Below are 14,811 nucleotides of genomic sequence, written 5' to 3'. Positions count from 1 at the left end.
GCCAGCTCAAGCCTTTGGTTCTTGCCACCTGAAATTCCCCTGCTGGGATTTAGGATCTTCTTTCCCATTTCCCACCCTGCCTTACACACCTGTGCTGTTCCTTTGGGCTGTTGGAGGCTGGTTATGTTCTGCCCCATGAGAGTTGGATTTCAGACCTTGATTTCCACTTAGAAATAGGGGAGATCTGAAAGACTGAAAGAAATACCAGGGGGGTGGGGAAATACAGATGCCACCCACTAGAGAGCTTTGAGCTCTTACTTCATCCTGGTTTTCCCCTCATGGAAGGTTCTTGTAGATCTGGTCTGTGTGGGACCATATAGAAGACATTATTGTCCGTGGTCAAGGTGCAATGCAAGGGGCTGTCTCACACCCAGGTGCTTTGTGTAGGGTCTTTTGTAAGTGCATTGTTTTCTCCTTAGGTAAAGTCTGGGTACTGTGACCTTCCCACATCCCCTTCTGTTCAGCTCTGAGTGATGCAAAGGCTGTTAGGGACTGATTCCTCTGCCATTTGCATCATGATATTGCCACACCAACCGGTGGCTCATCACACTTCTACCAAGGGCTCTTTCAATGCCCTTGGGGTGAGATGAGTATCAGGGAAGAGGAGGGAGGTGAGAGGCTCAGCAGAGGCAGGGTTGTGCAAAGCAGTGTGGAGTTCACATGGTTCTTAACAAAGAGGCATTGACTGGAGGCTCACTGTTGTGACAGAGCTCACTAGTGCCTGGAGATCATTTCCAGAGCTTTCTATCTGGGGGAGCAAGAACCAGCTTTGCAGGTGTGGGAGCCTCAATGTAACAGCACCTCCCGGGCTTTTAGGAGAGAGGGGTTTTCAGGTTCAAGACCCACCAGCTGCCACTTGTTCTGCCCCCTCCCCAGTGTCCTTCGTACCCAGGGAGTCCAGACCTTCCTTGCCCAGACCTTCCCTGTCCAGACCTTCCCTTCCCAGCCCACTGCCTGTGCCCCAGGGCACTGTGAGTTCCACACAGTGCCCTCAAGGCCTTGCATGACCTACTCAGTATCTGGGTTTGGGATCGTGGGGAAAGGCATCAGCACAAACCACTTCAGAGGCCAAGGTGGAGGAGTAGGATCTCAGAGGTCTCCACTAATGAGGTCTTGGCACCAGCTTGTCTTTGGCACTCAGCTGTGCCTTTTTTTTGCCTTTTTTTTTTTTTTAAATGCTTTTGGTCCTCGATTAAAAAAAAATAACCCCCCAAAAAACCCCCTAACGAGTAAAAGGCAACTCAGCAAGCTTCAACCTACACAGCTAATCCTTCCTCGTGTGCTGGCTGCCTCCTGGGAGGTGCCAGGGTGGATTGGTGGGCACTGGGACACCTGGCCCAGGAGCTGCAGGTGGCAGGATGCATCCCAAGCCTTTCCTCTGCCATCCTGGCCACACACATCCCTCAGCAAAGCCAGGGCAGGGCGAGCCCCAGCCCTGCACGTGCACACACACATCCTGCTGCAGATGCTCCAGCCCCTCCAGAGGCTGATGAGGGATTTTCTTTTCTCCTCCTCTCTCAGCCTTGCACACTCATTGCCATCAATTATCTAACAGTAGCTTGTTTGCCTTCTGCCTTCTGATTTGGGATGGGGAGCATGAGAAGCTGATCCAGCCACTGTCAAACCTCTTTGACTCCATCTGTTCCCCTTCCTCCTCCTTCCCTGGGAGGGGTGGGTGCTATTGCTGTGCAGGGAGCAGAGCTAGGGGTGCCTGTTCCCCTGATGAGAGCCTTGGAGGAGCAGAACACCAGGAGTTCACCCTGTCTTGCAAAAGAGCCACGAGTTACTCAGTCACCTGGAAAGGAAACACGATTTCCGCAGAGTGTTTGGGGTTTTGGGGGATATTTTTTGTGTTTGTTTTGTTTTGCTGTTCCTTCTGCTGGCTGTTTTTCTTTTCTATTTTCCCCTTTTCCCCTGAAGCCTCTAGAAAGTTTGGAATGTGTTTTTGTTGAAGCTGCTACATGTAGGAGCCTGAATCCCAGCGTTGGCAGCATTTTGTTGTTGGCAAGCAGACTTTAGCTGGCACTGGCTTTTCCCCTAGCCAAAAATCTGACTCTCTACACCTGGGCAGAGCAGGGTTCTGCAGGACCATTCTGGGGTCTGGCTCAGAGTCAGGTTCTCCAGCAACAAAGTCTTGTTTTTTCTCCAGTTTGTGTCCAACTACAGTCACTCCACACTGAAGCATGAATCCCGTGGCAAGGGTATGGTAGAAGGGGGAGACTAGAACTGGGAATTGTTACCATCACTCAAGGTCAAGAAAAATCACTTGCTTTTTAAAAGGGTCATTCATTCATTTGCAGAGAAATCATGGAGTAAAGAAAGGGCACAGTAATGATGGAGTGAGGGATTGGATTCATTTCCCTTTCATGACTTACACCACATTCTCTGCCGGATTGGCTGATTATATCATAGAACCATAGAATCATGGAATGGTTTGGGTTGGAAGGGACCTTCAAGACCATCCAGATCCAACCCCCTGCATGGGCAGGGACACCTCCCACCAGCCCAGGTTGCTCCAAGCCCCATCCAACCTGCCCTTCAACACTGCCAGGGATGGGGCAGCCACAGCTTCCCTGGGCAACCTGGGCCAGGCTCTCACCACCCTCCCAGTGAAGAATTTAGGAGACATGTCTCAGCTGCCCATCCTTGGGCACTGCCTCCTTCCTGCCACCTTCTCTGCAGACCCAGCTGGGGAGAGACCAGGCTGCCCTCCCAGCTCTGAGGGTGATTTTGAGGAGAATCCATGGGCTTCCCTTCCCCTCCTCTCTAGGGTTTGTCTCATCTCAGGCTTTGCTGGCACTGCCAGGAGGTGCTGGGCCACGAATCCCCGCTGCTGTCGCAAACGGGGCCCGTTCCACTGGGATGTGGGAAGGCGGGTTCAAAGGGAACCGCGGAGACCTGTGGGGGGTCAGGGAGCTTGTGTGGGAGCAGAGCCAGTTGTGCCATCGCCCCAGCCCCAGGCAGGCTCTGCTGGGGGGCATGAGCCCTTCATGAAAGAGGTGGGGATGGGTGCTGATGAATCCCTTCCCCTCCAGCCTTGGGAGGAAGAGGGAGTGCTGAGCACACCTCCGGGAGATGGGTGGCAGGTTGTTCCCAGGGCTTTGGCTACGTGATTCCTCGTGCTCCCCAGCAAGCTCCCACATGCTCTCTCAGGCTCTGAAGACTTCAGAGCCAGACTGCTTGGCAAAGCTGTTGCACACCTCTGCAGGTGTGGGCAATTCAGCAAGAGGCCCTCTCACCTCCGGGGTAGTAGGAGCAGCGTATATTGGAGACATCTCCCCCCTCACCATCCACCTGTTCTCTCCTGAAATCCCAGCATTGTGTTATCTAAAGCCAGCCCTGCTCTGCACCCAGTGCCCTCGTCTCATTAGGAAGGCTGTTGTGGGCCATGGGCTCCCACTGGGCAGAGTCTGGTGCCAGGCAAGTGTTTCACTGTGTCTCACTGCCTGGACATCCTTCTCTGGTAGGCCAGTCCTCCAGTTGGGATGGAGAAACATGGTCCTGTGTGCCTTTACTGGAGCAGGAGCACCCCTTCCCTCTGGTTCCTGGAGGGACGTGCATGGCAAACATGGCATGGCTACCCTGGGAATGGGGAACGTGCAGCCCGGCCAGCTCAGCCCGCAGCCTCTGAGGACTGGGTGGCTCAGTACATGCAGGCACATGAGGGCAGCCGTGCTTTGCTGTGGCCGTGAGAAGGACTGGAGAACATTCCTCAGCTGCCAGCCGCAGTGCTGGGGTGTGGGGCTGACTCAGGGAAGGGGGCAAGTTCACACAAAGCTCTAGAGACCGAGTTTCGGGCTTAATTGCTGCTGCTTGTGGTCAGCGGCTGGCGTCTGATGGCCAGGCTGGATTGTTGAGGCTTGTCCTCAGGGTCACAGGCTTGGCGTGGAGGGAAGGAGAAGGGGAGAAAGAAGAGCCTTAGATGACATGTGGGGACTGAGATGGGGCTGAGCATGGCAGGCATGGGGCGAGGGGGCAAGGTGGGGTGTGAGGAGAGAAGGGCGAAGGCGGTGTTGGTGGGGGAGGAGGCTGGTCCGTGCCTGCACGGGGTGTGTGGGGCTGCAGGGAGGAGAGAGCTGCTGCTCATGTTCATCTCTACAAGTTACAGAAGTTACGTCTGCCAAGGGGCTGTGGGGGCCAAGACTGAGGAGCTCATGTTGGCCTTGCACAGGGAGCCCAATTATCCCCTGGAAGAAGTGGGTAGGGGTGACATTTCAGAAACACCCCGTCCCCTCAGTAGGAAGATGCTGTGCTTCTCTTGCTATGCATTTTTTTTCTTCCCCCAGCCTCTCTTTCATTGCCCTTTCATGTTCCTCACTCTTTGTACATCTTTTTTTTTTTTTTATCATCCCTTTCCTTTACTCTCAGCCTCCCAGAATACATCCAATTTCAGATCCTGCCAGAAGCACTGAGCAAAACTGGCTTTTCTTGTTCTCACCACCTCGCTCCTGTATTCTATTTATCATATAAATACTGGCTGTATAATTACCAGAGCATTATCTCTAAATAGACAGGGAAAGACACAGTGGCAGCCAAAGGTGAATTTCAGGGTCAGTCTGGTGGGAGACATTTTTCTGCAGCCGTCAGGGGAGGAATCAGCTGAGGCAGAACAGTCATAGGCAGCAGCCACCACCTTTCCCAAGCACCTTTCATCTTCACTCCACAGAATCAAGATGGAAGGTTTCTAAATGCAGCCACTTCTGGGGTTGAAAAAAAGGCCACAGAAACAACCTAGATCATGCAGGTGGATTGTGCAAGGTGCATGGGCACTGCTGTACAGCTGTTTTTATATGGGAACTATTGCTAGTCTGAAACCAAGGCTGAGTATTTGCAGCTCATTTAATTACTGATGCATTTCCAATGGGATTCCATGGATGTCTGAGTGTGTGTTAGCATATGTTACAATATGTTATGCTGATAAATATCTGTGCCTTCAGATCTGTGTGCTCTGCATAACTGATGTAGTGTTACCCAGAGCTGAGGACAAAAGAGTTATTGATCCAGCCTGGTGCCTTTTGGTGATCACGAGCCCAAAGCATTAGGGCTGGGTGAACATCAGTTGTGGCAGAGAAGGTGTTTATGAACAGGAATGAAGCTGCAGGTGGATGCAGGAGGTGCTGAGTGTCTGTAGCCACCCATTGTTCATCTCTCAGCCATGCCAAGAATGGACTTAAAAAAGCTCATGGGCCTGATGTGCAAGGACCATTCTTTTTCTCTCTCCCTCTGTCCAGGCAACACGTGCCTATGTCATGTCTCCCCATTTCGTTGCAGGGCTGCAAGCTCAGACTGTCTTAGTCAATGACACCGTCTCGGGGTTCATCGGGACGGACGTGGTCCTGCACTGCAGCTTCACCAACCCCCTCCCCAATGTGAAGATCACGCAGGTCACCTGGCAAAAGGCCAGCAACGGCTCCAAGCAGAATGTGGCCATCTACAACCCTGCCATGGGAGTCTCCATCCTCTCTCCCTACAAAGAACGGGTGACGTTCCGGAACCCTTCCTTCAAAGATGGCACCATCCAGCTCTCCCGGCTGGAGCTGGAAGATGAGGGGGTTTATATCTGTGAATTTGCCACCTTCCCAACTGGCAACCGGGAGAGTCAGCTGAACCTCACCGTGCTGGGTAAGGTACTGGGCAAGCTTTGGGTGTGAACTATCCCCCCCGGTTAAACAGATCTGGAGGAAATTGTGGCTCATGTCCTGGGATCTCAGGGCAAAGGAGAATCTTGGGTGTAAATTTTACCTTTCAAGTTGATGGTACAGAGGTGAAGAGCAGGGAACCCAGGGTAAGTGGTTCACTGAGCTATCTCAGGAGCAACTCTTCCTCTTTCCAGGTCTCAGTTCCACTGTCTTTTAATGCAGGTACAATAGCAGTGGCCTGTTCCCTAAGGGAGTGGTGACTTTTAATGGGCTGGTGGCTGTCAAGTGAGCAGAGAGAAAAGACAAAAGAGCTTCTAAGCACAAGTAGAGCTTGTCCATGGAGCTTGGAGCTGTCAGACCTCACCCAAGGTCTACATGATTCGTTTGCTCCAATTTCAGCTTCACATTCTAACACAGGGCTGAAAACCTGTGGCAGGAAAGCACTGACTTTCCATCCTGTGCCTGTGCCTCTAGGACATCTCCACCATTCTTTCCCCTGAGTAGGTTGCTTGCAATTTGCAGCAGCTCTGGATTCTCCACACGGTCTGTCACAGGCTCAGTGGTGCTAGATGTCTCTTGGGTTGGAGTAGAGAGGGTATGATTGTTTTTCTAACCATCCTTTTTTACCCTTTTCTTCCCCTCCTCCTCCTTTTTGCAATTCCTTGCAGCCAAGCCCACAAACTGGATGGAGGGCACTAAGCGGCCACTCATTGCAAAGTCTGGCAGGACAGAAAAGATCTTGGTGGCCACCTGCACCTCTTCAAATGGGAAACCACCCAGCACTGTCACTTGGGACACCAAGCTGAAAGGAGAAGCAGAGTTCCAGGAGATCCGGAACAGCAACGGCACCATCACGGTGATCAGCCGGTACCGGCTGGTGCCCAGCAGGGAGGCCCACAGGCAGCAGCTCATGTGTGTGGTCAACTACCAGCTGGACCGGTTCACTGAGAGCATCACCCTCAACGTGCAGTGTGAGTGAGCCCTGCAGGGCACTGCTGCATGGTCAGATCCCAGGTTGAGTCGGAAGGGATGTTCAAGATCATCTAGATCCACCCCCCTGCATGGGCAGGGACACCTCCCACCAGCCCAGGCTGCTCCAAGCCCCATCCAACCTGCCCTTCAACACTGCCAGGGATGGGGCAGCCACAGCTTCCCTGGGCAACCTGGGCCAGGCTCTCACTACCCTCACACTCCAAGATTTCCTCCTCGTGTCTAAATCATAGAATCATGAATAGTGGAAGGGTTTGGGTTGGAATGGACGTAACAGATCATCTAGATCCAATCCCCTGCATGGGCAGGGACACCTCCCACTAGATCTAAGCCTCTCCTCTTCTAGTTTTAATCCATTACCCCTTGTCCTCTCTCTACATACCCTAGTAAAAAGTCCCTGCCCAGCTTTCTTGTATGTCCCTGGGTGGCAAAGTCTGGCAAAAGAGGGGTTTTCTGAAGGGGAGATGTTGGTCAGGTGGAGGGGCTGAAGTGGGGGGCTGCTCTGTTTTTCTGGAGAGTGACAAGTTGGAATAATCATGTGCTTTCTCTTTTTCACACCTTCTTTCCCTCTGCCTCATCCCTTTGTTCCTCCCCTTCTCTCCTTCATCCCATCACCTTGCAATCTCTCCTGCTCTCCCATCCCTCTCCCCTCATCTCCTCCCATTTCACTTTCTCCCCCTTCCTTTTCCTCTCCTTTTCCATCCTGCTTTTCTATCTTTTTCATGCCCCTGCAGATGAGCCAGAAGTCACCATTGAGGGCTTTGATGGCAACTGGTTTCTCAACAGGAAGGATGTGAAGCTGATATGCAAATCTGATGCCAACCCCCCAGCTCACACCTATGAATGGAAACTGTAAGTGCCTGCAATGGTTCTGCTCCCAGCAGCTCACATGATCTTCAGACAGGGCCAAGGAGTTTCTGTAGAAACCTCAGTCACCCTCTGGTCAGTTAGAGCCCAGTCCTGTTACTGCCACTGATGTCACCCCAGAGTAAAACCTGGGCATGTGAGGGGAGAGTTGGACACATGTCCAGCTGGAGCTGCCTCTGCTGGATGGTCAGAGCTGGTCCTGCTTCCCTGGCACAGCTCTGCCAAGAGACCTGCACTCCACAGAGATGGGAACTAATCTATTTGCAAAGCAGGGAAGCTGCTTTCTTCAGTCTTGGCCTTCCTGGCTCATCCCCTCCTGTGCTGGCCATCCTCAGCTTGTCAGCTCCACAAGAAGACTCCTTGCCCTACTTCTTGAGGCAGGCAGGGCAGTGTTTGAAGCACCATGGGCAATGGACTTGTTTGGAGTGGATGGGTTTATCAGAAGTTTCAGGTGGCCTGTGGCCCCAGCTGGCTTAGCTGGGCCCCCACAGCCAGTAGCAGAGCTGGAAAAGAACCCAGGGTTTCCCTTCCCTAAAGGGGAATAAAGAGCACAGAATTCATCTGTGTGTGGAAAAAACCTTTCCCTGGAATTCTCTGTAGGCAGGAACTCCCCTTTGGAGTGCTCATCCCCATGGTATTGACATTAACAGAAGTTCCTTGTCCTCCAGGGCTTCATCTTTTGGCAGAACACACTAAAAGGACTGAAAAGTGTGCTGAGGGGTGGCTGGGGAGTCAGGTGGGAATTGCTGCAGCCCAAAGTGGCACTCTCTTCCCCTCTTTCTTTTGTATAAGCACTCATGTAGCTTTTAAAAAAAGAAAGATCAAATGGATCCTTTCTTCTCTTCAGTTGCCATTTGTCACCAGGAGAGCAGCTCTCAAAATGGCTTTGCATATTCCCTCTCATTTCACTTCCCAGATCAAACTGTTCTCAGGGAAAGTCTGAAGAGGATTGGTTTTCTTTCCTTTTCTTCTAGTTCTCATCCCAGCTCCCTCCCTCTGTTGATTCTGCCAGGTTGACTTAAACTCTAAGGGGCACTCTGGGCTCCTCACAACCTTGCCAGGAAAGTCTTACAGACTAAGATGCCCCGTGTGGCACCCAAGGCAGAGGAGATGCCAGTTTCAGCTATCTCTGCATAGCAGGTTGGCAAACTGAGCTGAAACAAGCCCTGTGAGATGCAGCTGGGGACAGGAGGCAGGTTTTTCTCTCTGCTTTTGGGCAAGACATTTCATCCCTTTGTTCTGCTGTTGCTCCTGAGCAGGGCTGGGGGTTGAGCTCTTGCTGAACTCTGGGGGTATCAGGCTCTCCACTGGTGTTCCCAGTTCATGGGAACAGCACATCTTTGAGCCAGGCACTGGGCTGGTCCCTGTGTGCTGATGTGATTGATGGGTTTTTATATTGTGGGGTTTTTTTTAACACTGGAAAGAGTTATTTTCCTATAGATTCTCTGTAAGCTGTGTGTGTGTCCATTTGTCAATCTTTAGCCAGCAAGGGTTTCTTGGCTTACAGCTGAGAGGCTGGGAGCATCAATGCTTGGCTTTGAGAAGGAACTGTGGGGAGAAAAAATGAGAGAGAAAGCATGGAATTAAAGAGTACAAGTTGCTAAGCTTGATGGTGCTTCAGTCTGATTCCCCAGCCTCTCCCTTCTTGTACACTGGGCTGGGCAGTTGGGACTGAGTCCAGGATTATTGACGTGAGAGAGGGTGGCAAGGAAAGCTGGAGTGCAGCTGAAGGTGAGGAGAATGCAGGTGGGAGAAGAGGAAAGTGGGGTGAGAGAAAGCAAGTGAGACTGGAGGAAACAGAGGCAGAAAGGGAGGAGAAGGAAAAAGCTGGGACACAAAGTTGCCCTCTGGCTCTCCCCAGCCCCAGGGGAGAGTGGGGCTCTGTGAGGAAGAGTCAGACCAAGCAGCTGGGCTGGAAGCTTGATAAATAACTGTTCTGCAGGCAGCCACCTAGACATGCAGTGTGAGGGTGTGTAGGGAGGTAAGGAATAAGAAGAAGATCCATAGCCATCCTCTTCCTTCCCACAGTGCTACTTCAGTAACATCAAACTGGGCAGGCAGAGAAATAACCAGCAGCATCTTAGGTTTATCCATGTTCTGCTTCACCTTCCTGGGAGTCAGGAAACAATTAGTGCTGCTGATGTTGTGCTCCTGCCTGGAATGTAAAAACCAGCCATGCTTTCCTCTCCTCTTCTTTGGATGGTGATGAGCAACAGTCAAGGGAGCTGTTAAAGGAAGGAACAGCCTCCTTTAGCACCCCACAGTTTACAGATGAGCCCTTGGCTTTGTAGATTCAGGGCCCTAATTCACCCAGAGGCAGAGACCATCATTAGACTGTTCCATCCTTCCATCAGCTCTGGAATCACTGCCTTGATGTAGGTGGGAAAGACCCATATATTTGCTGTGTAGATGTGCCTGTGTGTATATGTAGCTACACAAAACGTGCCTGTGCATTTAGGCACTTCTTTACAAACCTAATTATACCCCCATTATTCCCTTTTGTTTCTTACAAATTGCTGACAATATGTGCAGATTGTTTGTTGGGAAGAGGGGAAAGAATTACTTGAATATTTTTTAATTGCCTAAGAGAAGTAATTACCTTACTTTACTTCAGTAATTAAGAAGAACCAGGCCATGTGTGTCTTTTCCTGACACACAGGGTTGGGTTTTTTTTTAAAAAAAGGAAATTATCTGCCTTTATTCATTTATTCTGTGTGTCTCTAGACTTGGTTTTGCATTATTGGAGTTTCACACTTCTCTGAGTGTTCTGACACGGGCAGGTCGGAGCTGGCAGGGCTCCACATCAGCACAGCTTTCCTCCAGCTTCAGTTGCAATTAACACTGGCTGATCAGCTGCCCAGGAGAGTTCCATGGGCAGGAAATTGGAGTAAAGCAGGGTCAGGTTGGTGTCCCATTCCTGTGGTTTCCATCAAATGGAGAGTCAAGGGTGGAGAAGACTCTGAAGATGAGCCTGCTAGAGGTGAGCCACCTGAAACAAAAGAGTGACCTGGCCACCTTAGCCCAAGTTTATACCTACTGGGAGATTGTGCTGGAAAATTAACTGCTGCAAGGCTCTAAGTTTGGTTTCTGGATAGGGGAGAGCATAGGCTGAAAGTGCTTCACATCCCATTAGTCAAATCCAAGGGGCTGCTCCAGACCCAAATATGCCCCATCTCCCTGGTAATCACAGAGAAGGGAAAAGAAACAACCCACAATCCATGTCAAGAGCCCAGTTCTCATTGTTCAGTGGATTTACCCTGGGGACCCTCTACTGACTCTTTCCTGTAATGCTGCTGTCTGAGGGTTTGGTTTCAAGGCTGACTACATGAGTGGGTATTTTCCAGCCAGCACCACTGGATCCTGGACCTACCCAAGGGCATGGGCAGCACCAGCATGTCAGTGTCACCTCTGCAATGCTGCTTGACCCTACTGAGTATCATCTCTGGGGCCAACCATGCTCTTTGTTTCCTCTAGGCCAAACGGGACCCTGCCAGGGAGTGTGGAAATCCAGAACAACACCATCTACTTCAAGGGGCCTGTCTCCTACAGCGTGGCTGGCACCTACATCTGTGAGGCCTCCAATGCTATTGGAACTCGGTCAGGCTTGGTGGAAGTCAATGTCACAGGTAGGAAAACACTTGGTGTGCTTTGAAAGACAAAGAGGAGGAGCAGGTGGGGAGAGGAGGGTGTGAGCACTGGGCAACTACCAGTCAATTACATCTCCTTAATGTCTGACTTAATCACCAGTGTCTTCTTCTAGAGGTGGGGAGCTCAATGATACAAAGGGAGCTTTGTGAAGTTCTTTGCTTTGCACTGTTTTTTGCACTAGTCTGGCTTGGATTTGTTCTCCTTTCCTCTTGCTGACTTTTCCTTCCTTAAGTCAAGATATATTCAGTTTGTTCCTCCCTCGTCTTCTGCTTTCGATTCAGGGAGATCATTGAACATGTTAAAAGCAAAGACATGTCAGGGAAGTGTGTGTCAGAGGGTGGAAGGAAGAGTGGGATGAGGATGTGGACTGCTACTGAGGCATGAGATGGATGAGTCATTTGTCCAGGATGGTGTTTGGTGTTTCTGATGTTATACAATTCTCCTGGGTGTCCATTTGTGCTCCTTCCAATGCCATGTTGGTCTGTGCTGCTCACCTGGCTGCCACGGGTCACTGAGGAGCTGGGAGCACTTGGGTAGCTTTGCCTGGGCTCCAGAAAGGAGTCACATCACCAGGATGCAGGTGATTGGGAGTGATCCCATGGGACATCAGATGGGACAGAAGGAATTCTGATGACTTGCAAATCAGCACAGCCACAGGAGCAAGGAGAAGACGTGGAAATGTCTCTTAGGTGGTGTCAAGGAGAGAAAGTGATGTCAAGAAGTAGGTTAAACAGAAGAAATAACATATGGCAAGAGCCTGATTGCAGAGAGACAAAGTGATATTGCAAGGCACCACCAAAGGGAAAAAAAAGTGGCTGTTTGTGCTTTGAGAGCAAGGAAGGGAAGTTTACCCCCTTCCTTTGGGGTACAAGGAGTGACTTGTTTTACCAGAGGGTTGGTGCCAGGCAGGGACCAGCAGCTGGGAGTCCCAGGGGTGCTGCAGTGAGCTGGAGGATGCCACACTGCAAGGAGCTCCATGTTCTCAGAGGGGCCAGGCTCCAGCCCCCTCCTCCTGCTCTCTACCCTGGTAAGTGCTGAGCAAACATAAAGACGTGGCCTGGGCAGGTGACCTCCTGAAATGAGCAGTAACACTTGTTTGGCACCCTCAGCACCTCAGTTCCCCTCCTCTCTAACACGGGGAAACCAGGCTCATCTTCCTCTATCCAAGCACTTGGAGGTCAATGGATGAGATGTGCTAATTAGATGCTAATTACCAAGTATTTATTTATGATCTTTATCACTGTGGCAGGCCTTTAATTTACACCTCCTGTCCTGGATCCGTGCCTGCTGAGTTGTTCCTGGCCTGTGCTTTTCTCTTGGGGGGATTTTTCATTTGCCAGTGAAAGGCACTGGAACCTTCCCACACACCTTGGGTCACATTTGAAACTGACAGGAGGGAAAAATCCTCCAAGCTCAGTCTCTAGCTGAAGGGAAGGAGGTGGGGACAGATGTAGCAGGAGACTTAAGAGAGGAACTGGCTCCCTTCACCATGTCTCAGTTTCCACCCTTTCATAACCTGTACGTCCATTTCTTGCTGTCGTTCTGTCCCTCCGACCACCCAGTGTCTCTTGCTCCATCAGGACATGTTCCCCAAAACCAGATCAGCCCTCTCCAAGTATTCCCTGCTGCTGTCTGAGCACCACGACAGCAGCACAGCCTGGGGGGGCTGCACCCACTCACAGGCACAGGCTCCTCTAGGGTCTGTGGGTTCCCCCTTTGGTAAATGTCTCCCTGTTGGGGAGGTTCTCAGGGGACTGGCAGAGCATGGTTCCCACACTCAGCTGGCAAGGGCAGCAGGGACTGGCAGGATTTTTAGGGAATGACTTTGGGTTGATGTCTGCCTGCCTGTAAGATCAATTCATTCCCAAAAATCCAGAACGTGGGGTTGAGGTTAAAGGAGAGGGAAGGAGGGGCCCAGCAGCAGCTGCCCCACCAGGAGGGATGAGCAGCCAACCCGTTAGGCCAGGGCTCCACTACATTAAAAAATAAAATGCTTTTAATAATTGTTAGGTTGTGAATATGTTTATCCAGCTCTCCTGAGAGACTGATTAGGCCAGTGCTGGGGAGGGCTCAGCCGTCCTTGCTCAGCTATTACAGGTACATTTGTTTGGGTCTTGCAGGCAATTTAGGGATTGTCAGTGGGCCACGAAACCTCTTTCAAGAGCTGCCTGCAATAAATGGAGTTCAATCTAGTAAGCAGCCAGCCCTGGGGAGGGGGAAAAAAACAACCAGAAGGCTGATGCAGAGAAAACCCTGCAGGGTCTTTCCCCCTCCTCCCACCCAGCATCCTTCCTCCCAGCCCCAGGGAGGAAGAGTTCAGCCCCCTCATGGGGAAGGTGATTTGTTCAGGGGGAGAAGGCTGGATGCTTCTCTTAGAATTATAGTGCATTGAAGAGATTGATAAGTGGAAATTTAATATTTTATTCCTGCAATCTATTCCTGTAATAGCTTCTCCTGCCTTGCAGGACCTTTGTCAGTGGCAGCCAAGCCATGTAGTGTGACATGTAACTATTTATTACAGGAGGTTGGGTGACATAATAAAAGGCTGTGGTTATAGACTGCCCGGGCCTGCGTGTGTGTCTGCACAGGTGTGTGGTGGTCCTGCACAGGTGTGTGGTGGTCCTGCACAGGGAGGTGCTGATGTGTGTGACCCCAACCACATCCTGGCACACAAATGGGCCTCCCAGTCCTGCAGGCAGGACGTGAGAGCATCAGTGCCTTGGCATGTGTGGATGTGCATGTATTTATGTGCTTGGCTGTATGGGCCTGTGTGCAGCAGTGCATATACATACCTGGGCTGTGTGCAGAGACATTTGTGTGTGTGCAGAGACATTTGTGTGTGTACAGAGACATCCATGTGTGTACAGAGACATCCACGTGTGTCCATGCAGGGGGTGTCATGCACTTGTGTCCTGGCTTCAGCCAGAGGAAGCACATGGAGAAAGATGCTCCTTCAAGCACCAGGCAAGCATCACAGCCACAGGAGAAGCAGAGCTGGGGGAGCAGAGCCTGTGCTGAGGCAGTGCCTGCTGTCAGCCACTCTGTTGCAGGGCTCCTGCCTGTTTCCCAAGCCCAGGAGAGGGTCTTTTCCTCCAGGATACTGCAGGTTCCCCTGGTTGCTGGCTTGGTTTAGCCCAACCTCTGCACTCCTTGGATTTCCAGGAGGCAGGACACGATGTGTCCCAGGGGTGAGCTGTGAGGACAGGGAGCTCTGTGCTGTTCCCTGTGCCAGCCCTGGGCAGGCAGCTTTGCAGCCCTGGCCTTGGATGTGTGACAAGCCCTGGGAGGGGGGGAGAGGGAGGAAAGGTTGGCAGGGGCTGAGGGCCCCCCTGTTTGCTTGGCTTTCAGCAGGGAGTTATTTACACACCAGCAGTGATCTCCTCCCAGCAAGGTCACTGCAAGAAAGAGCAAGCCCTTTGTGGGACATGAGCAATCCCAAGGGCACAGCAGGTGCACCCAGAGCCACCAGCCAGGGCCGTGCCAGGCTGCACCAGCCAGAGCCAGGGGTTGCTTTTTTAGGTGGGAGGACACAGGGGCTGGGGGCTAAAGAGGAGCAAGCCTGGGGGGGGGGTTGGGGGGCTCTGTCTGGTGCTAATCTTCCGGATGGCGGGCAGGAGTGTCTGCTGCATCCTGTCTGGTGGCATCTGTGGCAACGGGCCCCGCGGGA

The 14,811-nt window shown here is 51.7% G+C and overlaps 1 protein-coding gene across 1 annotated transcript in view; it reads left to right on the top strand.

Moving 5' to 3' along the window:
- The first annotated feature begins 3,962 nt into the window (after nucleotides 1-3,962).
- Nucleotides 3,963-14,811, top strand: part of PVRL1 (poliovirus receptor-related 1 (herpesvirus entry mediator C)) — a 16,634-nt gene continuing 5,785 nt past the window's right edge. The window contains exons 1-5 of the mRNA XM_009994618.1: nucleotides 3,963-3,980; nucleotides 5,232-5,622; nucleotides 6,308-6,610; nucleotides 7,364-7,481; nucleotides 10,971-11,122. Of these exons, the coding sequence (XP_009992920.1) occupies nucleotides 3,963-3,980; nucleotides 5,232-5,622; nucleotides 6,308-6,610; nucleotides 7,364-7,481; nucleotides 10,971-11,122 (982 nt within the window). The remainder of the gene's footprint in view (nucleotides 3,981-5,231; nucleotides 5,623-6,307; nucleotides 6,611-7,363; nucleotides 7,482-10,970; nucleotides 11,123-14,811) is intronic.

This window comes from Chaetura pelagica, unplaced genomic scaffold (assembly GCF_000747805.2).
Source record: "Chaetura pelagica isolate M959 unplaced genomic scaffold, ChaPel_1.0 scaffold583, whole genome shotgun sequence".
Lineage (NCBI taxonomy): Eukaryota > Metazoa > Chordata > Aves > Apodiformes > Apodidae > Chaetura > Chaetura pelagica.
This window is presented reverse-complemented; position numbering and strand designations above follow the sequence as displayed.